The sequence below is a fragment of the Nomascus leucogenys genome, chromosome 8, assembly GCF_006542625.1.
Source record: "Nomascus leucogenys isolate Asia chromosome 8, Asia_NLE_v1, whole genome shotgun sequence".
NCBI lineage: Eukaryota > Metazoa > Chordata > Mammalia > Primates > Hylobatidae > Nomascus > Nomascus leucogenys.
This window is the reverse complement of record NC_044388.1, coordinates 72,835,416-72,859,098: the sequence shown is the minus strand read 5'-3', so window position 1 is coordinate 72,859,098 and position 23,683 is coordinate 72,835,416. Positions and strand designations below refer to the sequence as shown.

General features: G+C 39.9%; 2 protein-coding genes across 3 annotated transcripts in view; one reads left to right on the top strand and one right to left on the bottom strand.

The window, feature by feature from the left end:
• GPLD1 (glycosylphosphatidylinositol specific phospholipase D1) overlaps positions 1-18,451 on the top strand; it is a 92,749-nt gene extending 74,298 nt beyond the window's left edge. Inside the window, exon 26 of the transcript XR_004031376.1 lies at positions 17,602-18,451. The gene's annotated coding sequence lies outside the window, so the exon portion shown is untranslated. The remainder of the gene's footprint in view (positions 1-17,601) is intronic.
• Positions 141-22,657, bottom strand: MRS2 (magnesium transporter MRS2). 2 transcript variants are annotated; one of them, XM_030817381.1, is made up of 12 exons: positions 22,329-22,657; positions 20,320-20,393; positions 17,131-17,167; positions 15,683-15,795; positions 14,465-14,537; positions 12,910-13,019; positions 10,793-10,923; positions 9,553-9,669; positions 7,851-8,003; positions 7,486-7,603; positions 2,657-2,770; positions 143-2,120 (listed from the first exon to the last, which is right to left on the bottom strand). In XM_030817381.1, the coding sequence occupies exons 1-12, from the start codon at positions 22,516-22,518 to the stop codon at positions 2,010-2,012; spliced, it is 1,341 nt and encodes a 446-aa protein (XP_030673241.1). In that variant the 5' UTR covers positions 22,519-22,657; the 3' UTR covers positions 143-2,009. The 2 variants fall into 2 exon arrangements, with proteins under 2 accessions (XP_030673240.1, XP_030673241.1); XM_030817380.1 differs by lacking the exon at positions 14,465-14,537 and having other exon boundaries at positions 141-2,120; positions 12,910-13,083.
• Positions 22,658-23,683: the final 1,026 nt, after the last annotated feature.

Here is a 23,683-nt window from a genome sequence, read left to right as displayed (position 1 = left end):
GTGTTCGGCACTTGACGTGTTCAACCGGTGATATGATTGCTTGCTCACTCACATAACCCAGTGTTTGGTACCTACTTTCAAACAGTAATTAATGTGCTCAGTCCATTTTAGTTCAAAATTCAAAACCAAGGAACTTCATATATTTTTGGCATAAGCTGATTTATTATTTATGAGAACTTTAAGAAGCATCCTGCAATCACAGAAGTGGAACTAGTTGATACTTTGAAATCATACTTGATTTAACCACCTTCAGGAATTCTATAAAACATTAGCAACTTCCCTTTATCAGACTTATGAGGTAGTTACATTATTTTTCCTTTTATTGACATGATTCACCAAAAAATTATTTTACCCAAGTCAATAAAACTGCAAGGAAAAATGACCAAAATTCTATCTTATGCCTGATCTTAGTCAAATCAAATGTTGCCCTCTGGGATTCCAATTCTTCATGTCACAGTTAAGTAGTACTTATTATGTATTTTACAGTGATACTACCCAAAATAGCAGCAGTGTGCTCTGAGGTGTGCCAAAAGTGTGCCCTGTGAAATCTAAGTATTATCAAATGTAATCTTAAAAATCCTAAGAGATTCATAACGCTAGAGGGTGCTGTATGTTCACGTTCCGACAAGCACACCATGACGCGTGCTCCTGACCCACAGTGTGGTGCACAGGGGCCGCTGCGTGCTCGAGTCTAGCCCAGCCTGTTCTTTGCCATTCTGTTCTCCAGCTTCCCTCTAATGGCTTCCCAGGACCACACACAGGAGTGGGGAAACCTTACTTGTACTTCATCTGTTTTCTTCCAAATCGGCAACGGGAATAACATTTTTATTCCTATCACCAAACCACCTGAAAAATGGACTCTTGAACTTCCTCATATGACATCACGTTAGGCTAATCATGTACCCTCAATATCATCAGGGTAAGTGTATTTATTCTGTTATTACATTTGTAGTGCAAGAGCTGGACACTCTAGAATCTTCCATGCACACTACTTTGGGAGGCTTAACTAATGTTCTAGTGCATAACTGTACTTAACCTCCAGAAAATATTTTAAAAGGTAGGTAGGATGTTAAAGAGGATGGCAGCTTTCAGGCTTACAAATATTAGCCATTTGTTTTAAACCCAAATATCTGTGGAAATAAGAAGATATCACAGTTCTAACATTTATTCACCCTCATGTTTTACGAAGCTCATCTGTCAGCTTCTGAGGTGTGGGCATATAGATTAGCAGGACAATAAACATTTTTCTTTTTGGGGCAGGGCAGGGGTGGTATCTAAAAATCTACTTTAAAAATCAAGAAATGGACAAAGTGCTACAAAACAGTAACAGAATGGAAATACTTCCTTTCAACTTTACTTCCAAAGGCTCTAATTACAGAGAGCAAAGAAAACTAGTCTCGGGTGGAGCACGTGAAATCTTGATTAGGAATCCATACAATGGTGATATTAAATTATTTCTTTTTATTCACCTTTTATAAAAAAAGGGGGCAAATACAAGAAAATAAGGTTATGTCAAAGTTTGGTTTTTAAAGCTCAAACTTCCAGAGTCTGTTGTAAGGTTAACACATAGAATGCTAGCTTTTTAGTCACCTGAGAATCAGGAAATTCACATGAACATAATTCCCTACACTGACAAAGAACTACAGCTACCTATGGGCTTGTCAAGTTCCTACGCTTCATTCAGCATGAAATTGCACTTTTCTTGATATGTATAAATTAAAATCTATACAACTGTCTGTGCTTGTGTTGCCTCATATCACATCTATAAAAACAGCATTTAAAGTCTGTAGGAAATAGAATTTTGGCCTTTTACAAAGCAAATACTTTGTTTCTTTAACTCAGAATTCTGGAAATGCAATCCAGTTCTGGTATTATGACTGCCAAAATATTTTTGTCTTCAAACATTAATTTTTTTCAAGTGTCTGACTCTATACAAGAAAATAATAAAAAGAGTATCAGAAGTTTCTGTGACTACCGTAAGAAAAACTTCAGTATCCACGGGGCTGTTCCTAACGGTTTGTTAGGATGCTCCTTCCTGATCCAAGTCCGTCCAGTCTGAGGCTGTTTTTCAATTCCATGCTTCTATCTGCCAGAAGAGTCTTTTTAGGTGAAGAGGCCATCTAAATAAAGCAGAAGTGTTAATTTTAGTATCTTTTTTAAAAGAAAAGCCACTAGTCAAATGATATATTATGTAACTACTCAATGAAGAAAGGACTATAAGCAATATCAGTGTCTTAAATATTTATTCCAATGGTGTCATCTTCAAGTACAAAGAAAATGGAGGTGAATTTTCTATCTTTTCTTATGAGAACATTATAAATGTTTCCTACATTTCTATTTGGTTATGACAAAACCTTATACCAGAATTACTAACATCTGTTTAAATGTATGTCAGAGTCTACACAAATTATATTTCCAACTTATTGTGTTAGGTAGTGTGCTAGTAAGTGCTTTACACATATTATCTCATTTAATTCTTCCCATAACCCTATGAAGCAGGTAATACCGAATTAATTGACAGGGAAACTGAGGGAGGTTTGAGAAAGCAACTCGCAAGGGCCATAGTGCCTGTGACAACTTAATCCCAGGTGCTCTGGCTTTAGGGCCCATGACCGTAACCCTTCCGCAATACTGCCGTGAACCATATCCTTCATACCATAGGAGGCAATGGAGCTTCTAGCTGTCGTCCAAGGAATGAAAGCAGGCGCCTCCAGATGAGGCCACTTCCCATGAACATAATTCCTGTAATCAGCCAAAAAATTCTATGGTCCTAAAAGAGAACACAGTTCATTTCAATCACAAAACACCAGGTTCCTTAGAGAGAAGATTCCTGGAACTGTTACTGCCCCAGAGTTTGAAAGCCTTATGTTATTTGTACAGCTCTATACTGTAGAAAGGAACTAAGAAAAACCAGTGCCTTGATAGCACCCACAGAATAAATCAGGAGAAGAACATAATTTAAAAGGTTTTAAATATTTTAAAATCCTCTATATGCCAAATGTACTGCTTTTACTTTGTGTTTCTTTCCAGCCTTTGTTTACATGCATACAAATCTTTTTTTTTTTCCTGTTTTTTTGAGACAGAGTCTTGCTGTCACCCAGGCTGGAGTGCAGTGGCGCGATCTCGGCTCACTGCAGGCTGCGCCCTCCAGGGGTTCACGCCATTCTCCTGCCTCAGCCTCCCGAGTAGCTGGGACTACAGGCGCCCGCCACCTCGCCCGGCTAATTTTTTTTTGTATTTTTAGTAGAGACGGGGTTTCACCGTGTTAGCCAGGATGGTCTCGATCTCCTGACCTCGTGATCCGCCCGCCTCGGCCTCCCAAAGTGCTGGGATTACAGGCGTGAGCCACCGCGCCCGGCCACATGCATACAAATCTTAATAGTCATGATGCTAGAGGACATGCAATTTAAGGTCTTTGCTTATATCTACAGTTCTCGAACTGTGAGCTGACGTGCCCTGGGCACCATAGCACCTCAGAATATTTTAAAGTTGCAAGGGAAATAACATAAAAGAATCTGTAACATAATAAAAGAAATTTTTTGTCTATGGATACTGTGAAAAAATACTAAGATACTAAGGGCATTGTGACCCAAGAAAGTTTGGGAACCTCAGACTTAGAAAAACATTCTTCCTCACTGTCATTTTCAGATTGGTAATATTTTGCAGCACACTGTTTTTAGTTAATGTACAGAATCACAGAATTTAATCTCTCACAAGGAAGGAATCCCATTTATAGCTATGCTGTTAGTTGGTTATCATTGGCTGCAATGACTGAGAGCTCACTACCTCAAAGATAGCCTGTTACACAACTGATCAGCTATCACTGATGGAAATGCATGTCACTTATTGAGCAGAAATCTGCCTCCTTTTTTTGTTGTTGTTGAGATGGAGTCTTGCTCTTCACCCAGGATGGAGTCCAGTGGCGCAATCTTGGCTCACTGCAACCTCCGTCTACCTGATTCAAGCAATTCTTGTGCCTTGGCCTCCCGAGTAGCTGGGATTACAGGTGTGTGGCACCATGCCCAGCTAATTTTTATGTTTTTAGTAGAGATGGGGTTTTACCATGTTGGTCAGGCTAGTCTCGAACTCCTGACCTAAAGTGATCTGCTCACCTTGGCCTCCCAAAGTGCTGGGATTACAGGCTTCGTTAACCACAACCCACAGCCCTATATGCAATATGTGCTCTAAGATTTTTCTTTGTGATAAAAAGCACTACTGAGACAAATGGCAAAATCTGAGTAGGGTCTGTAGATTGAAAAATAATTTCAGTATTAACTTCCTGATTTTGATAGGTGCACTGTGGTTGTGTAAGAGAATGTCCATGTTTTAGGAAATACATATTAAGACATTTAGGAGTAAAGGAACATCACATTTGTTCTTAGTCTCAAATAATTTAGAAAATAAAGTATGTCTAACAAAGAAATGATAAAGCAAATGTGATAAAATGTTGATATTTGGAATCTGGTTTAAGAATATATGGAAATTCTTTGACTATTGGAACTTTTCCAGAAGTCTGAAATTATCTTAAAATATTTTTCCTATCTCAGATTCACCATAGTAAATATTAATTTTAACTATATTGAAATAAAGACATTTGGCATCCATGGATTTAATGTTTCAACTATTCTTCAGGACACCTACAAAGATGTGTAATTTGTAATTCTGATAAGGCATTAATTTGAATCTTGTTCAGCCTACTGCTGAGCAAGCGTAGCTGACTACCACCCACCACTCACATCTCATTACAAATGGGCTCTGCTGTACCTAGGACTGCACATACTAAAACTGTAAGAAAGGAATTTGAAAAATCTTCCATTGTTTTGAAAAGTTGGCAATTAAGTGAGAGAAAAATATCCAAGTATAAAATGGAGTTAGCCTGTAGATTGAGTGTATGTACATAAACATGGTTCTGTATTTGGAGAAAAGGCAGGGACTTGTACAGAAAGTCCTGTAGTCACACTTAGGGAATCCGTAAAGGTCTTTGGATGTATCTTTTGAGAATGTCAATGGTTGGATTATGTTGCACAAGATATTCTGCTTGCGTCTGAACTTTACAATGATCTAGATTTGAGTTCAAACCTCCAGTGGGTTCCTATCCCACTTAAAAATCCAAACCCCTACCACGCTCTATGTAACTGACATGATCATACTTATCTGTATCTGGGACCTCATTTTCCACCACTCCACCAGACTCATACTCTTCTAACCATTCCAACCTTCTTGCCGTTTCATGAACAAGCTCAGATCGTTCCTGCCTCAATCTTTACATCTGTGGTTCCCTCTACTTAGAACTCTCTCCCCTAGATCTTCCTGCCTCCACCAGGATGTTACCACCTTACATCTTCCTTGACCACCCCATCTCTAAAATGCCACCCATCCTACTGCCTAACATTCTCTATCTGCTTTTCTGGCTTTATTTTTCTCTGAGGCACTTGGCACTTAACATACTTTGTTTGTTTATGAACTCTCTCCTCCACTACAATATAACCTACCCAAGGGCAGACTCACTGCTAAATGGGCCTAAAGCAGTGCTTGGTATGTAATAGGCAATAAAAAACATATTTGTGAGATGAATGAACACACGTATTTCTTTTTCTTTTACATTTTACATTAAAAATGACTAATACTGTCTTTGCTTCAAGGAGCTCATGCTCTTTTGCAGGCTTTGAACAAGGGATTGCAGATTTAAGGAATGTAGCAGATGGAACTGTAGGAGTATTTGGGTTCAGACGACAAAGGGTGTAACTTTACTGGGCCAGGTTGTCGGTGCATTCAGTGAAGGGACAACTACTTTGGAACTTGAAAGTTAAGGAGGAATTAACTAAGCAAAAAAGCAGGGATCTGAGGGGAGAGGAGTGGAAGCAGCACGTCTGGGAAGGACACTGAGAGAGGTAGTGACGAGTGGCTACCCACAAGGTGGACAAGTTGGTGCAGCAGGCCAGGAAAAGCCCCACAGGACAGGATTTTTATCCTAAGGCTAATCAAAAGCCATTGAATAGTTGTATGCAGAAGGGTGTCGTAATACATCTTATAAAGACCACTTTTTAAAAGGGCATAGTGGTCCTAATGAGAGGTGATGTGGGCAACGGAGAGTAGAATTGTTGGACTAATGAGGACACAGAATCCAGCACCACACTGTGCCAGATGCACATCCAGGTTCAGTTCTAGAAAACTTACAATAAGCTATTCTCTGAAAATACAGTCAGCCCTCTCTATCAGTGGGTTCTGCATCTGCAGATATGCAAGGTTGACTGTACTGGGTCATTTTATGTCAGAGACTTGAATACGCACAGACTTTGGTATCTGTGGGGATCCTGTAACCAATTCTTCTTGGATACTGAGGGATGGCCATACAAAACCACAGTGAAATGAAAAACTCTGGGAGTTAAGTGTTATCTTAATATGGAAAGGCAGTAGAGCAGTAGAAAGTGCAAGTCTCTGGGTTCAAGTCCTAATTCTGTTATTTTCCAGCCCTAAGCCTGTGGGCAAGTTAAATGTTCCGAGCCTCAGTCTTCTCCTCAGTCTCCTCCTATTTTCAGAGTTGCAGTGATTGAGCCAAATAAAGTATGCAAACTGCCTGGTACATTGCCAGACATGTAAGAATTAAAAAATAAAAACTTCATTAACACTGCTTCACAGAGACACTTTTATCAGACCTTTCCCATTTGTAATTATATGTTTTGGGAAACAAAATAACCTAGGCTATATTTATCTAGGTTATAACATGGTCCACCAGTACTGCCTGAATTGCGAGTTACATTATATATTTTATTTCACCATGGTAGTATACAGGTTAGACTTTTTATTTATTGTTTTTTGAGAGAGTCTCACCCTGTCCTGTCACCCAGGCTGGAGTACAGTGGTGCGATCCTGGCTCACTGCAAGCTCCACCTCCCAGGTTGACGCCATTCTCCTGCTTCAGCCTCCCGAGTAGCTGGGACTACATGCACCTGCCACCAAGCCTGGCTAATTTTTTGTATTTTTAGTAGAGACGGGGTTTTACCGTGTTAGCCAGGACGGCCTCGATCTCCTGACCTCGTGATCCACCTGCCTCAGCCTCCCGAAGTGCTGGGATTACAGGCGGGAGCCACGGTTCCTGGCCTTTATTTTTTAAATCCATTAAACAAATCGATCTTCAAAACCCAATTTTTTTTTTTTTTTTTGAGACAAGAGTCTCACTCTGTCTCCCAGGCTGGAGTGCAACGGCGCGATCTCAGCTCACTGCAACCTCCGCCTCCCGGGTTCAAGCGATTCTCCTGCCTCAGCCTCCCAAGTAGCTGGGACTACAGGTGCCTGCCACTGTGCCTGGCTAATTTTTGTATTTTTAGTAGAGACAGGGTTTCGCCTTGTTGGCCAGGTTGGTCTCAAACTCCTGACCTCAGGTGATCCACCCGCCTCAGCCTCCCAAAATGCTGGGATTACAGGCATGAGCCACCACGCCCAGCCAAAACCCCCCAAGTTTTAGAGATAATAATATATTCTCACCTCTTCAAGGGAAGATTCCAAATTCATTCCAAAAGCAACTCCCATTAGTCCGAAGAGCGAAAGAGAGAAGGTTCCCATGGTCAGCTGTAGATTCAACCTCATCATCACGTTACGGTGGCTGGAGAGGAGAACACCTATTCAGATTAGAAGGGCCCACTAACTATATACAGCACATTCATCAAATCTATACAGACCACATGGATGAAACCTACACATCAAAAAAAACAAAACAAACAAAAAAAAACTTTAATGTAGTACAGATGATAATGATGGCATAATTCCTCACAAAATGGTATTTCCTTAAAAACTTTATCTTATAATTATTTTATTAAAAAAACTTACTGTTTTATATAATGCTTTCTTACCTGTCCAGATTGATGAAAATAATGCTTTGTGAATCATCAATCAGCACCCTAAGCTCGCGAGCTGCATTGGAGAGATCGTCAGCCAATCGGTAGTAGTTTTCCAACAGCAACTCCATCTCTTCTGCATGGTCAATCCCAGCACTGCTCTTTTCACTTCAATTAAAAGAGAAAATAATTAACATATACACTTAGTCACAAAAACTTCCTAAATTAGTATATAGCATTCAGCTACCAGTGGAAAAGCTAGCCTGTCTTTTCTTTTCTTTGTTTTTTTTTTTTTTGAGATGGAGTTTTGCTCTGCTCCCAGGCTGGAGTGTAGTGGTGCAATCTCGGCTCACTGCAACCTCTGCCTCCCGGGTTCAAGCGATTCTCCTGCCTCAGCCTCCCCAGTAGCTGGGACTACAGGCGTCCGCCACCACACCCAGCTAATTTTTGTATTTTTAGTACAGACGGGGTTTCACCATATTGGACAGGCTGGTCTCGAACTCCTGACCTTGTGATCTGCCCGCCTCGGCCTCCCAAAGTGCTGGGATTACAGGCATGAGCTACAGCGCCCAGCTGCTTTTGTCTTTTTCTATTGTTGTGGCCAATCTGTGAGTAGCTATGTCAACTGATCCTAAACACTTTACAGATAAGTTGAGGACAGAGGTTCCATCCTTATGTAGACTAGTTGGTGTCACTGTATTACATGGCCCCAATCCAAGAGATTTTTATGCAGATACATGCTGCCAGTTACAGGAAAATCCAGATATGTGAATGCAGATGAATTAGTGCAAAGCCAATACCACTATCAGGTAAAACAAAATCCACAACTAAAAATGTCAAGACCATTTCCTTTTGAGGTGTGTACATAATGTAAAGAAAATGTTTTTGAATGATACCAATAATAACTTTGCTTCCCTACCCTACCAAGAAGGGTAAGGGGGAATGAAGTACTCTGAAGAGATACTTGTATCATAAAGCATATTAAAGACAGATTGACAGATTGGCCTAAGCAAAGCAAACAAAAGTTTCTGCTACCATACCTATTGGCTATCTACCAAATGTTATATAGCCCCCTTTATCTTATTATTTCCTTATCAGGATATAAATAACCAGTTTTTCAAAGTGCTGTAAGAAAATCTGTACAGACTGTGGAAACTAAACTCATTATAAAGGTGTATTAATTTCTGATACTGCTCTAGAAAGACAATAACAAAATATTTGGGTATTTAAAAGTAAACATTTAGCTGGAGTGTGCACAAGAAGCATAAACAATTTCTAAATTAATAAAAGATAAAAGGTTTATAAGATGAACATTTTCATTAGACTGAACTTACATAATTCATGTTAATGCGTTACTCGTGTATTTACCCCATCTTTTCCCTCCTCCATGTAAATTTCTCTCCCACTCTGCTTCCTAGGTAAGTTATTTTGGTAGATGTATATGCCAATCTGGTGGTCAGTCCCTTGAATATAAAGGTAACTGTGTGTTTATATTCACCACATGTCAGCAGTGTTGGGTATGCGGTATGCATACTCATATAATTACATTGAATTAGATACGATACTGCACAGGAAAAAAGGGAAACTGGGGATGAAAAATCTCTATATTCTGTAGTCCAGAAAAATGTTACATACTGTATGAAAAATCACCTTGAAGTGGAAAAGGCAAAAGATTTACTCTAAGGAAATAAATAACAAAGTATAATTATATACTTACAAGACTTGTGGGTCACTCCATTTTGATACACAGAGCTCTTCTAGCAACTCTTCCTCATCCAAGATCTCCAAAATTGACTCTTTGAAAATTTTAATATCTGTTTCTAACTCTGATAAACTATAAGAAATAGATACACAAAAATGATCAATAGAATAAACTTATAAGAACATTTCATGATAAGTGTCTTTAGAGTATTTTATCAAATATATTATCTTATACATTCATGCTAAACAATGACTTATTAAAAAAAAAAAAAGGTTAAGTATTTACCAGGCAAATTAAGAATCAATTTGGCCAGGCGTGGTGTCACGCCTGTAATCCTAGCACTTTAGGAGGCCAAGGCAGGAGGATTGCTTGAGCTCAGGAGTTTGAGACCCTCCTGGACAACATAGTGAGATCTTGTCTCTACAAAAAAATTTAGAAAATTAGCTGGGCATGGTGGCATGTGCCTGCAGTCCCAGCTACTTGGGTGGTGGAGGTGGGAGGATGGCTGAAGGTTAAGGCTGCAGTGAGCTGAGACTGCACCACTGCACTCCAGCCTGGGCAACGGAGTGAAACCCTGTCTCAAAAAAACCCACAAAAAACCCAAACCAAATCTAAATTAATTGGTAAAATTATCAGTGATATAAATTTCATCATATATTATTTATCTCAGAAACATAAATCGCTTGTGAATTTAAGATTTTTGGTTTGGCAATTAGTTTTATTCTTAATCAACATGGCAGTGATAATATAGAACAGACTAGTTACTCTTAACTGATAAAAACACTCCAACATTTTTGGACGAGAAACTACTGATTCAGGAATTTTAAATGTTAATTCTTGAAGGGATTTCGGGAGTATAACTCCTGAGAGCATGTTTATTTATGATACATATATAATATTGTTATTAAATTCTGGAATGCATTATGATTTTAAAGAAAAAGAACAATATGGACTTTGAATTTGGATTTAGATCTGCCATTTACTAGCCATATTAATTTAGGCAAGTTACTCAAACCTCAGTTTTCTCATCTTCAAAATGAAGACAATATCAACTATTGAATCGGTGATGAGATGAGATCACACACAGAAAACAGCCTTACATGACATTTCATGCAAAGTATCTTTTCAACAAACAGTAGATTGTGTGCCCCTTTTAGCTCAACTTCCCACCTAGGCTACTTTCATACTTTATGTTAATAACTGACTTTAAGATATTTGTCTTCAACTCCCAATGTGATACATCATCCATATTTACCTTTTGCCATTCTGTAGTAAAATGTGCAGTTTGCTTCTGTCTACAGAAGAATGTTTAGGGTCCACCAAAGCATCCAAGGTCTCAAGGATCAGTGGCTGCAAAATGCTAAGTTTCCCCTGAAGAGTGTTGATCTAGATAACAACATGACCTTTCATAAGAATTAAAACAATCTTTTTAGAATATTCAGGATCAGTGAATCCTCTGATTAAATACAGAAATCTGTAGTAGCTTGAAATGCTGGTAACATTTCAGAACATAGTCAATTCTAGAATGCCTATTCCAGATGATTCAAAAACTAGATCTTCTGGGTTCAAAGAACCATGTATGATGTTATATTTAGGCACAGATTTGTTTGACAAGGAGCTAACTCTCATAAGAGTCTTTCTCCTATAGACATTCATTATGAAGTAATGAGGGATCAAGTAAAATAAAATCTGCTATTCTATTATTAAAACACAAGCTTTCAGTAATACCTATGTTCTCTGTAAACAGAATATGGTTCAAAATTCCTACAAAGCTCTTTGAAAATAAAAACTTAAGCTTTAAAACATAAACATATCAGAGTAAAGTCAAAAATATACTATTTAGGTTAACACAAGTATGGTTTGATATTTGATATTCAGCAGGTATGCACTAATCCTGCTATATAGTTGCTAAAATACTGAAACACTTCCATACCAGTTGGCAAATAGCATATACTAACTAAATCAAATGGTAAAACTGATGACGTAAATTACAGCATACAGTCTTTATCTCAGAAGCACAATTACTGTGAAACTAAGACTTTTTTATTTGGAAACAAGTCCAGAGTCACAGTGCTTCTGCAGACATGTTGTTTATTTCATCTCCAGAGGAACTGCTTCCGGGTTAAAAAGTCCTTGGGTGGGAGGCAAGACTGGACAGCCAAATAGGCAGACCACATTTTTTAACCTAAGAGATATCAAACCCTCTGCTCAGCACGGTGTGGACTTTGGTAGTGGTTGGGGAGGCTGCTGAGGGTCACAGATATGGTATTTGTGAGGCATATCTACTCATGGTATGTCTTGGTCCCTTAGATGGGTTTGGGGAGCTTTCCCTTGTTCGAAAACTTACCCCTTTTGAGAGGTGGCTGGTCTTGCTTCTATGTAGTGTTGTTTCATAAGGAAATCTTTCTGGGACCCCATTTAAAGGAAGAAGAATGTGTATCCCAGCAGACATCCTGAACTCCCTCTCTATTCTCCCCCCAGCCAATCTCTAGACAGGAGACCCATGCCAGCCTAGCCCCTCTCCTTCCCTTCTGCTCCCTTTAAGATCCCTGCCTTTCTCCTAACAGCATGAGCTCCTGAGAGCTTACCCAGCCTGTGGAGCCCATGACTTACCACTGTTTACATCTTCTTTCTCTCTTCTGCTTTCCCCCTGCTCGGTAACTGGGCTCCCACTACGTATCATCTCACTGGCTGGTGCTCATTAATTACCCCGAGCAGGAAGTGTAGCCATCTTTTCTTTCAGAGCAAGGCAGACAAAAGAGAAGTGTGCCAGGTTCACCCAACCCAATGCACCTCATGAACTCTCTACCCTCCTCTCCTCCTCCCACTCTGGTTACTATGCTCCCAGCACCAACTCTTGCGTGTAGCCAGTTCCTGAACAGTACCATCCTGACTTAACAGGAGGAAGAAAAGATAATGAAAGATTTGTGGGGTCAGGAAAGCAGAGAACCACCCTTGTTCAGAGCCTGACAGGAGTCTCAGACATCTAAGGACTCTTAATTTAAAGGAGGAGTCACTGGAAGAACTGTGTGTGATTCCTATGTCAATCTAGGTCTCAAAAAGATGCATCATTTACCTGGCTCAAACAAAGGACTGTACAAACAAATCAAAAATGACTTGATGAAATGATTTAATAAAGTATCACATGTAAAGCATTTTTATAATATACATAGAGTCTTTAGTTCTATTTGACTGGGTCATAAAATTTAAGAATTAAGTGATATCTCCATGTAGGATCCTTAGAGATGACTTGTTTCGGGGCAGGATGTGGTCAGGGGACATGCCATTGAAACAATACCCCAACTTGTCTTCCCACTCAATGACATTTCAAAATCAGAATAAGCCCAAGAAGCTAAATAAAAACAGACTTACCCAATATTGCAGGAGTGCTTCTATAGCTCTAAACTCAAAAGGTAAAGGGTATGTAACGAGTTGACCCTCTCCAGACAACTGTGAAGGGAGTTCCCGGAATAGCCATTGCTCTAAGTTTAAATTACGATAATCTAGTATCAGAAGACATTCTGGAGTTATCACAGCTTTCAAATACTGTTAAAAAAAAACCCAAAACATATAAATATGTGAGCATATATACACACATGCATGTATATACATATATATGCAAATTGTAGAGCTGTAGGAAAAAAGAACACTCATAAAATTTGGTTTAATACTTTACCAATTTTGGATTAAGACTAAACCAAATCAGTGTTCATTTTGTTTTGCAGAAAAATCGAGGTTTTTTTTTTTTTTTTTTCAAAAGAAAGGAAATTTAAAAAATATATGTCTTGATACTGCTAACTCACTCTCAATAAAATTGGAATTATTCACATAAATTATATATTTACTAAGACTTCCAGGGTAATCATGGAAAAAAAAAAAAAAAAAAAAAACCCAGAAAGCCGGGCATGGTGGCTCACGCCTGTAATCCCAGTACTTTTGGAGGGTGAGGAAGGTGGATCTTGAGGTCAAGAGATCGAGACCATCCTGGCCAACATGGTGAAACCCCGTCTCTACTAAAAATACAAAAATTAGCTGGGCGTGGTGGCCCACACCTGCAGTCCCAGCTACTTCAGAGGCTGAGGCTGGAGAATCGCTTGAACCTGGGAGGCGGAGGTTGCAGTGAGCCAAGATCGCACCACTGCACTCCAGCCTGGCAACAGAGTGAGACTCTGTCTTTCTTTTTTGAAAAAAAAGAAAATAAAGGGAACAAGATAAGGTCTTCCTAAAAGTCAGGTATTGAGTAGACTTTTAGAAAAGATTTAGTTTAATCATAATTAGTTTGGCACAAATGGAATTTTCCTTTTTAAAACAGCACTAAAGCATATAAACAAAATCTGAAATTAAGATGAAACATAGCCTTACTACTCTAATTTAGAACAGTATGAAATTAGAATTTTTTCCAAAAAGACTGGTATCTTGTATGTTAAAAGTAGATAAAGGTAGCCACTTTATCAGTGATACAGAAATTAGAGATAATTTTCTGTTTTTACATTTTTCCAACATTCTATCATGAATTTTTTTTTTTTTTTTTTTTTTTGAGATGGAAGTCTTGCTCTGTCACCCAGGCTGGAGTGCAATGGTGCAATCTCGGCTCACTGCAACCTCCACCTTCAGGGTTCAAGCTATTCTCCTACCTCAGCCTCCTGAGTAGCTGGCATTACAGGTGTCCACCACCATGTCTGGCTAATTTTTGTATTTTTTAGTAGAGATGGGGTTTCACCATGTTGGCCAGGCTGGTCTCGAACTCCCAACCTCAGGTGATCCACCCCTCTCAGCCTCCCAAAGTGCTGGGATTACAGATGTGAGCCACCACACCCAGCCTCATGAAAATTTTTATACAGAAAAGTTGAAAGATTGCAGTGAACACCATATACCCACCAGTTAGATTACACAATTATCATTCTGCTGAATTTGCTTTTTCACATACCCGTCTGTCTCTCCATGAAAGAGACACTGTTTTGAAGAATGCTAGCTACTGATTCCAAGAGTAAAGAATATTTCTGGAGAAAATCACATAGGAGAAGACTGCTTCATTTTTGATAAAGTATTTTTTATATACTTATTTATTTTTAGAGATGGGATCTTGCTATATTGCTCAGGCTGGTCACAAACTCCTGGTCTCCAGTGACCTTCCCACTTCAGCCTCCTGAGTAGCTGGTACTAAAGGCACATGCTACCACTCCTGGCCCATTTTTTATTTTGATTAATTCTAGAAAAATGAACAAAAATGTGCCATCGAAGACTCTGAAGAAAGAAAGTCTCATACCCACTACAGGGCCAATACCATTCATCTATTTTTGAACCTAAACATTAGCCCACCAAAATAACTGATATCCACATTAACTCTGAATCACTAAAGAAAGTCAAATTATATTTGGCGTGCTCTGAATAGGTAAGGGAAAATACAATATATTTCAGAAAGTTTTCCATTAAAAAAATTTAAACTGGCCAGGCGCAGTGGTTCATGCCTGTAATCCCAGCACTTCGGGAGGCAGAGGCAGGTGGATCACCTGAGGTCGGGAGTTTGAGACCAGCCTGACCAACATGGAGAAACCCTGTGTCTACTAAAAATACAAAATTAGCTGGGTGTGGTGGCTCATGCCTGTAATCCCAGCTACTCAGAAGGCTGAGGCAGGAGAATTGCTTGAACCCGGGAGGTGGAGGTTGCAGTGAGCCATGATCGTGCCAGCCTGGGCAACAAGAGCAAAACTCCATCTCAAAAAAAATTAAGGCTATAAAATTTAATGTCTATTCCTGTGCTATTTAGAAAGCCAGAATACATTTTTGGTAGCTCGGGTTATACTATAATTACATGTAACTATCCACAGTTGGAAATGTATCTATTATAAATCAGGATTGTCTTATAGTTTCCAGAACTAGAGAGTAAATCCCAACAGTTAGAATGAACACCACAGTCAGAGCTTTTCCAACTTAAAACACAGCAGTGTTATGCCTATTGAACATGTGCATATAATCCATGTAAAATGAGTACTACTCATAATAGCATATTAAGCTATAAAACATCCTATGTTTCATGTAGCTATTTTTATTCCATAATTACTTTTAACCTAGATACTAATCAAGATAGAAGGTAACTTTTATAAGATTGTATTGGAGAAACATAGATGAAAATAAAATATTTTACCTCCATTCTCATGATAATCCTATTGTTTCTGACTGTGATACTCATTACATGCTGAAATCTCAAATCTCTGGCTTGAAGACCTAACTCTTGGTATAATTCAGTTTTCTTCCTTTCTATAAAAGAAATAAACAGAGAGAGCTAAACCAAATACATTAAATGGCTTAGATTTTTCCATCAGAGCAGTCCTCCCACCACCATCAAGACAATTTCTGGTCACTACCAGAAACAAAAACTAAAATACGTCTTTTTAATATCCATTTTTACCTAGAAAACATACTTGGGCTAAATACAAACTGATGATTTTCTTACCTATACCTCATAAATTTCTCACTACTTAGAAGACCCTTGAGACTAATATGGAAACCATAACTATGCATCATTAGAACCTATAAATGTCCAGCTCTAGAGACAGGTTATCTCTCTTAAATATAAACTGTACACAACTACATTTTCTATTTTTACTACAACATCATCTTCAGTATTCAGTATTTTATACATGTGAACAGATAAGCTTGATTTTCTTTGTTCTTGGACTAATACAAAAATGAGAAAAACTGAATTGATTACCTGAGACCGATTCATTCTCAAGGGAGATCTGAAACTCACATCTGAAGTCACACTGTAAAGTAATGCCTAGCCTCACTTTTTAAAGTAGCTGTCCACAGAGAGCCATCAGCAGCAGAGTTCCATGTGGCTGCCATGCAGTGACATGTCCCTGTTCATCTTTTGTCACCCACTGCAATGTCAGTGGTATTATGTGACTCTGCCTTAAACATGCTTCAGGAGAATGAATGAGGGCAGTGAAAGGGACACCAACAAGAGAGACAAAAGAGAAAAAGAGTGTGTCTCTGGGCTCCAGTTCTACACCAGCCTCTGCTCTCCCAAATATTCCTTCAATAGCCTGTTAGAGCGAAAAGTGGCTCCTGCTAGAAGAAAACAATTCTGGGAGAATACACACAGTCTGAGTATTGCCAGCTCCAATTAAGACTGATGGACAAGCTGGGCGCGGTGGCTCACACCTGTAATCCCAGCACTTTGGGAGGCCGAGGCGGGTGGATCACGAGGTCAGGAGTTCAAGACCAGCCTGGCCAAGATGGTGAAACCCCGTCTCTACTAAAAATACAAAAATTAGCTGGGTATGGTGGTAGGCGCTTGTAATCCCAGCTACTCGGGAGGCTGAGGCAGAGAATTGCTTGAACCCGGGAGGTGGAGGTTGCAGTGAGCTGAGATCATGCCACTGCACTCCAGACTGCGCAACAGAGCGAGACTCTAGCTCAAAAAAAAAAAAAAAAAAAAAAAAGACTGATGGACAAATGCTGAAGAAAGATCTCTTTCAACACACCTGTATATGCAAAGAATATTCTACTCAAAATACTACAATTTCTTGATTTCTATCAGATTCACTCATTAAATGTTTAAAAAAATGATTTAGAATGCTAATCACTCACCAAAAGAAGTAACGTTTCCCTGTTTGTCAAATTTTGTCTGAAAATAGAGAATAAAACAAATTATTATTTTCTTTCAAATTAGAATGCTACTTATGGTATTGCTAATTTAGTTAAGAATTTATGGTATTGTGAGTAATATCCCCAAAATGTTGAAATGCAAATATAAACCATTACTGACTTTCTTTAGATTAACTCCAGTTATGAGTTAAGGGTTTTTTAAAAATCCTTTTTTCCTTTGCTAGGAAAAATCAGACCTGGGTTTAACTTTCTATCTTGGTTCCTCTAGAAAGTTGATAAAGGACTATCAGTTGTGTTGTTACTAGGTAACGATCCTTATGGTAAAAATGACCATTGACTGGTAGACTGCACTGGACTGGGAAGACGAACAAATTACAGTTATTAGGTGAAAAGCAATAGCTCTGTTTGCCCTTTCCTGATTGTGGTGGCTCTTGTGGCCATGTTCCCCGCCAGAATAAGGGATACTGTCACTACGGGGCATGGGGATTCGAGCCAAGATGAATCTCACATCCACCTTTGAGAATCTTATCTCCTTGTCACTGAGCGATCACTCAGAGGACCAGAGAAGCCCCTGGATGGCTGCAAAGACTTCTTTTGAAGAGGAAGCACCTAACACTACCCTGTTGTTTCTCCTGTCCCTTATCCTTCTGAGTAGACTGGGACCAAGTATGGCCTGCCTTGTGAATCTAAATGTCTACATGAGGCTAAAGTCTCTTTGGTGGGTGTTGCAGAATCCGTAAAGATTTACAGAACCTCTTCTGATAGTTTGAAGAGAGGATCTGATACAGAAAATGCACCTATTTCCTGTAAAGTAGGGGAGTATTTTTCAGTGATGTTTATCCACAGTCAAGTTTGAAGCTGTGAAACATTTAATGAATCACTGTGTGCTGAGCTGTACTACTTACTATGACAGACACATTTCAGAAAGACACTCTAACATATAGTTGTAAGTACAATATAGGTCTTGGGTTATTACCATGGAAATATACATGCTGTGTTAATCACACAATAAAAACACAATATATATATTTTATCTTGCTTCTCATCAGCAAAAATAAAATTAATATGAATATATAAGTTCCATAGAACACTAAAGGAAAATTTCTATCAAAGAGAGCTTTATATTTGTGTAATAGTCTAGCTTTCATCCTTATATTTCAAAAATACATAAACCCACTGCAGAAAATTTGAAAATATATGTAAAATGAAACTATGTTAATCACCTGAAATGACAAATTTTAGAGAAAACCATGTCAATATTTCACTGAATATTCTTCCAAACATTTTCCTAATAAAACATACTAATGTTACACATACTGCTTTGGAGTCTCCTTCCTTCCAAATTAGCGACATATGCTGAATATTTCTGCATCTCAGTATTTATATGTACCCTTTTTTTCTTTAATGGAACTTAAAAAAAATTTTTTAATCATACAAATTATAAAGAAAAAAATATTTACTTTGTAACCAGCTCACTTTCTAAACTATTTCAAACAGCATAAATTAAATTTCTTTTTCTTTCTCAGATTCCATAGCTTTATAAATTTCTTAAGTGTTCTTTGCAATTATTTCACCTGCAAAGAACTAACTTCCAATATTTGACGTTTGACTTTGTATTCTTTTTTTGAGACAGAGTCTCGCTCTGCTGCCCAGGCTGGAGTGCAGTGGCGCAATCTTGGCTCACTGCAACCTCCACCTCCCAGGTTCAAGCAATTGTCCTGCCTCAGCCTCCTGAGTAGCTGGGACTATAGGCGTGCACTACCACACCTGGCTAATTTTTTTGTTTTTCAGTAGAGACGGGGTTTCGCCATGTTGGTCAGGCTGGTCTCAAACTCCTGACCTCAAATGATCCGCCCGCCTCAGCCTCCCAAAGTGCTGGGATTACAGGCGTGAGCCACCGTGCCTGGCCCTGATTTTGTATTCTTAACTAAATTGGCCAACTCTTCCAGAACAATGAATAACAGTGGTAACTTTTAAATGCAAGTCTGGGGGTTATTTAGTTCTGTATAGTTTATAAAGAAAAGCTCTTATGTTAACAAGCCTAAATAATCCTAATGAAATATATTTGAGGCTTACTGTATGTGAGGCACTAGTTTAAGGGCTTTCTATATATGGGTTAATTTAATCCTCATAACAATTCTATACAGTAGGTTATGCTCAGTTTTCAGATGAGAAAACTAAGGCACAAAGATGTTATCGTAACTTGTCCAAGGCCACCTAGTCAATAAGAGGCAGAGTGAGATTGGAATTTAGGAAGTCTGGCTCAGAATAGGCACAACTTTTTTTTTTTGAGATGGAGTCTCACTCTGTCCCCCAGGGTGGAGTGCAGTGGCATGATCTAGGCTCACTGCAAGCCTGCAAGCTCTGCCTCCCGGGTTCACGCCGTTCTCCTGCCTCAGCCTCCCAAGTACCTGGGACTACAGGCGCCCGCCACCAGGCCCTGCTAATTTTTTGCATTTTTAGTAGAGATGGGGTTTCACCGTGTTAGCCAGGATGGTCTCAATCTCCTGACCCCGTGATCCGCCCACCTTGGCCTCCCAAAATGTTAGGATTATAGGCGTGAACCACCGCGCCCGGCCGGGACACCTTTTTATCAAGCCTTTTTTTTTTTTTTTTTGAACAAAATAAAAGCCTACAAAGAAGTTGCAAGAATATTACAACCAATTCCCATAGAGCTTTCACCTAGAGTCACCTTTGTTAACATTTTGCCCCAACGGCCTTCTTACTCTTTCTCTAAAAATACGTGTGTGTGATACATTATCTTATTCATTCATTTCCCCCCTCACCCCCACCCCCGAACCATTTCAGAGAAAAGTTAGAGATCATGACCTTTCAAAGCGTGCACTTTTAAATACTACACTCTGCTGCCTTCAAGATGCTTCTGCCTGCGTATCATCTTGCAGAACACAGGTTCAAGCCTCTTTATGGCTCCGAATTGTGATTGACCTGTTCTAGTATTATTAAAAGGGGAGCTGCAGTCGTTAGGAAAGGTTCAAGATCATTGTTAAGCAAATCTAGCAGGCACTCAAGTCACTGGCCAGGCACAACAGCCACGACATGTAGCTATAACGATTATAAAGCTCAAAATAAGTAGTATCTTGGCCAACAGTCCAATGAGTTAAGTATGGGAAGCACTTTCTGTACGGTTTCCAATGTACTGTACATACTCACCACAGTAAATACTGGGGCTACACTGGCTAAAGTGGCTTGAGAGACATCAGAAGTTCTAAACCGGTGCACTTCACCTGAAGAATAAGAGAATTCCTGTGGTCATATGATTGGTTTTCACATAGTGCTAAAATACAACTCTCAAAGTATGTGGAGGCCTTCATTTTATTATTTTTAAATCTTTTTCCTATAAGAAAAGAAGAAATACTCTTCTTAATTTTAACATTTGTTAGTGATTATCTTAGGTTTGGCAGGGAATGGTTTTTAAAAGTAATGGCTTAGGTGAGGCATTAAAATAACTGATGGATTCCAATCACCCTTTTACCTTTCTAATTATTACTGATATCTCAGAGTTGGATGAACAAATGTGCAACATCGTGTTCTGAGATTTAAGAAAATGTCTGGTCTTCCTTTTCACATCATTTAAAAGACTCTTCATGCACATTTGGTAGTAGATAAATTTTAGAAAACATAGGTCCTAAGTACCACCTGATCTTTCAAGCATTCCAGTATCGGAATTATCTGACTGGCTCATAAATTATGAAACCTATGGATTTTACTTCTTTTCTACAGATATTCTTTATAGTGAATACTTATGAAATAGCCCCACTGAGCTGAAATGAGGACAAATCTTTATTTGAAAATTGTCTATTTAAAACATGTGCGTCGAAGTGAGTGGTGAAGTATAATCAAGTACATTTAATGACTGACAGAGGACACTGTTTTATGCTTCCAAAGTAATTACACTGATTCCAGAGACTGTAGTAAAAAATCCTATTTCTGATCTTTTTTCCACTACATACACGTAACGATTCTTGTAATTTGTTAATATCTGAAGCTTAATTTCCCTTTTACAAAATACAAATTATCACTATAAGGGTAAGATGAATAAAGGTAAAAGGCATTTGCTGATTACAAATGCCTTTCAATGTTTTAATGCCACAAATTAGAGCGTAACCGGGATTGAGAATGTGAACGTCAATGCTTGTCCTAAAAGTTACCTCCAACTTGCTGAAACTGGATTCCCAAGCCATTATCAATGGAGGGTGCAGAGCATGTAACCCAACTTAGAAAGCCTCTCCAATAAGTGGAGAACGAGGTGGTGACGAGGAGTTACTTTGGGAGGCTTTTGAGAGCACAATTGAGAAAACATATTTGAGGACACTGCTATATTCTTGATAAAGTCATTCATTTCAATACCTTTTACTCCTCAAATATTTGCACTCACATTTGTGAAAATCTTAACTTTTCACCATGCTTCAACATTTGGTGAAAAAATAAACAGCAAATAAGATTTTTTTTTTCTCAATCCGATCTTCCTGGCGGTTTACTTATAGAGTACTGTAGTTGAAAGTAAGTCGTTCTCAGAAGCAACTCAGTCTTTAGCCTCACTTCTAGGTGCGTCCCCAATCTCTGTGCAACTGGACAACTGTATAAATGTGTCCATAACGAAGAAACAGAAAACAGGGAAGTATTAATTTATACTTATGACTGAGGAACAGATGAAATCCTTGTTTAAAAACACCTCTCGGCCAGGTGTGGTGGCTCACGCCTGTAATCCCAGCGCTTTGCGAGGCTAATGCGTTAGGATGGCTTGAGGTAAGGAGTTTGAGCCCAGCCTGGGCAACACAGTAAGACCCTGTCTCAAAAACAACACAAAAAAAACCTCTTACAAGAGCACTTAAGCGGGTGTTAATTAACGTGATCACCGTCTGTAAACGATTCCTAGGTTGTTCCTATGGTTACATAATCTGCAGCAAGGGCGGTGGGGGAGAAGGCAGAGGGTTGGCCGCTGAGACCCCGGCAAGGCACAGCGCACATAGCAAGGTGGCATTCTGAGAGTGTGGGACGCAGCTCGGCCTGCGGGCCTGTGCAAGCTCACAGGACACGCGGGAGGCCGAGGCCTGCGGAGGACGCGGAGTAACAGGCGCGCCGCGCCGGACGGCTGGGGCAGCAGCCTAAGGTTATTGCAAGACCAGCGTCCCAAAGCTGTTGCCGGGGAAGGGCAGTACCTGCCACGCGGAGCCGGCCGGGCCCGCAGAGCTGCGCCGCCCGGCTCCTTCCAACCAGGTTGGCTCGTCGGCCGCAGGCAGCAACGGGACCAGTCGCAGAGGTCAAGTCCAAGGCCAGGGCACACAGCGTCCGCCGGGGAAGTCTCATCGCGCGGGGCAGGAGGCAGGGCAAACTGAGCAGGCATTCCATGGTGCTGGAGCGAGGAGCAGGCAGCAGCCAGATCCCAGACCTTCATGCCGGACGCTGGCTGCTCAGGCCGCAGCACTGGCCCGACGCTACCGCCCGACCTGCGGACTCTTTGCACCAGGCATGCGCGGGGCGTGGCGCGCCTGCGTGCTACTTCCCCACGCATGCTCGGAAGGTACCTGTGGGCGTGCCTCTTAAGTCCGTAGCCAATAGACGTTTGCGTGCCTACCTGTACCTGTACCTGTACCTAAGTGAAGGGGCAGGCAGGCTGGGAGATGGGTGGAGCACGTTTACCTGCACTAAGTGAGCTGTCCAACCTAGGTTCTTGGGCCCTTGGAGTGTCATGGTTTTGCAGTTTGTGGATAATTTTCATACCTATGAAAATTGCAGTTTGGAAATGGGCAGGTTACCCATTCCCAAATCATTTAATTTATATTTAAATTTAACGTGGTGTAGGGAGCAAGAGGGAAAGCTCCTACTTTTGCCCTCTGAAGATTGCTGGAATGAACTTAGACAGATTCGTCGGAGAAAAAGGCATACAAAATTTGCTTAACGTGCATAGGGAAAAATCACAGAAGAGTGATTACTCAATAACTCAATGAGGTCCAGATGCTTGTATACCCTTCTTTGTTAAGTAGAGGGAGATAGGTATGAATGGGCCTGAAAGGTTTGCAAATGATTCTCCTTGGATATTCAGTGGGACAGAAGTACAAACAATAGCTTGTAGACAAGCTGTGAAACTTCACTCTGAACAAAAATTGTCCTGTTATACGGGTAAAGTCTCCCAGGTAATCTCTTGGAGCTACCCTCAGAAGTATCTGGAAAGTCCGAGTGTGGCTATGACTTTCAGTTTTTTTCTCTTCTCTGGGTGATTAATCTCTTCTGATTATTTAATGCGATTCCTAAGGAAGGGGTTTTAAGACAATTGCATTTCTTTGGAAAAGAAGTTTTCTCTGTCAGATAAGGAAATTCCTTATCTAGCTGTGCAGGAAAAGAGATCCCCTTCAGGTGCTTGGAAAAAGTAAGAGTATCAGAGAGACAAAAGGGAGGGGGAAGGTGAGAGAGAGAGGCCTTGATTTTAGGCTTCTTTCTGAGACCCTTTTAATTTCCTTTCATTCAAAGACTCAACATGCCACCCAGCGTGGTGCCTCATACCTGTAATCCCAGC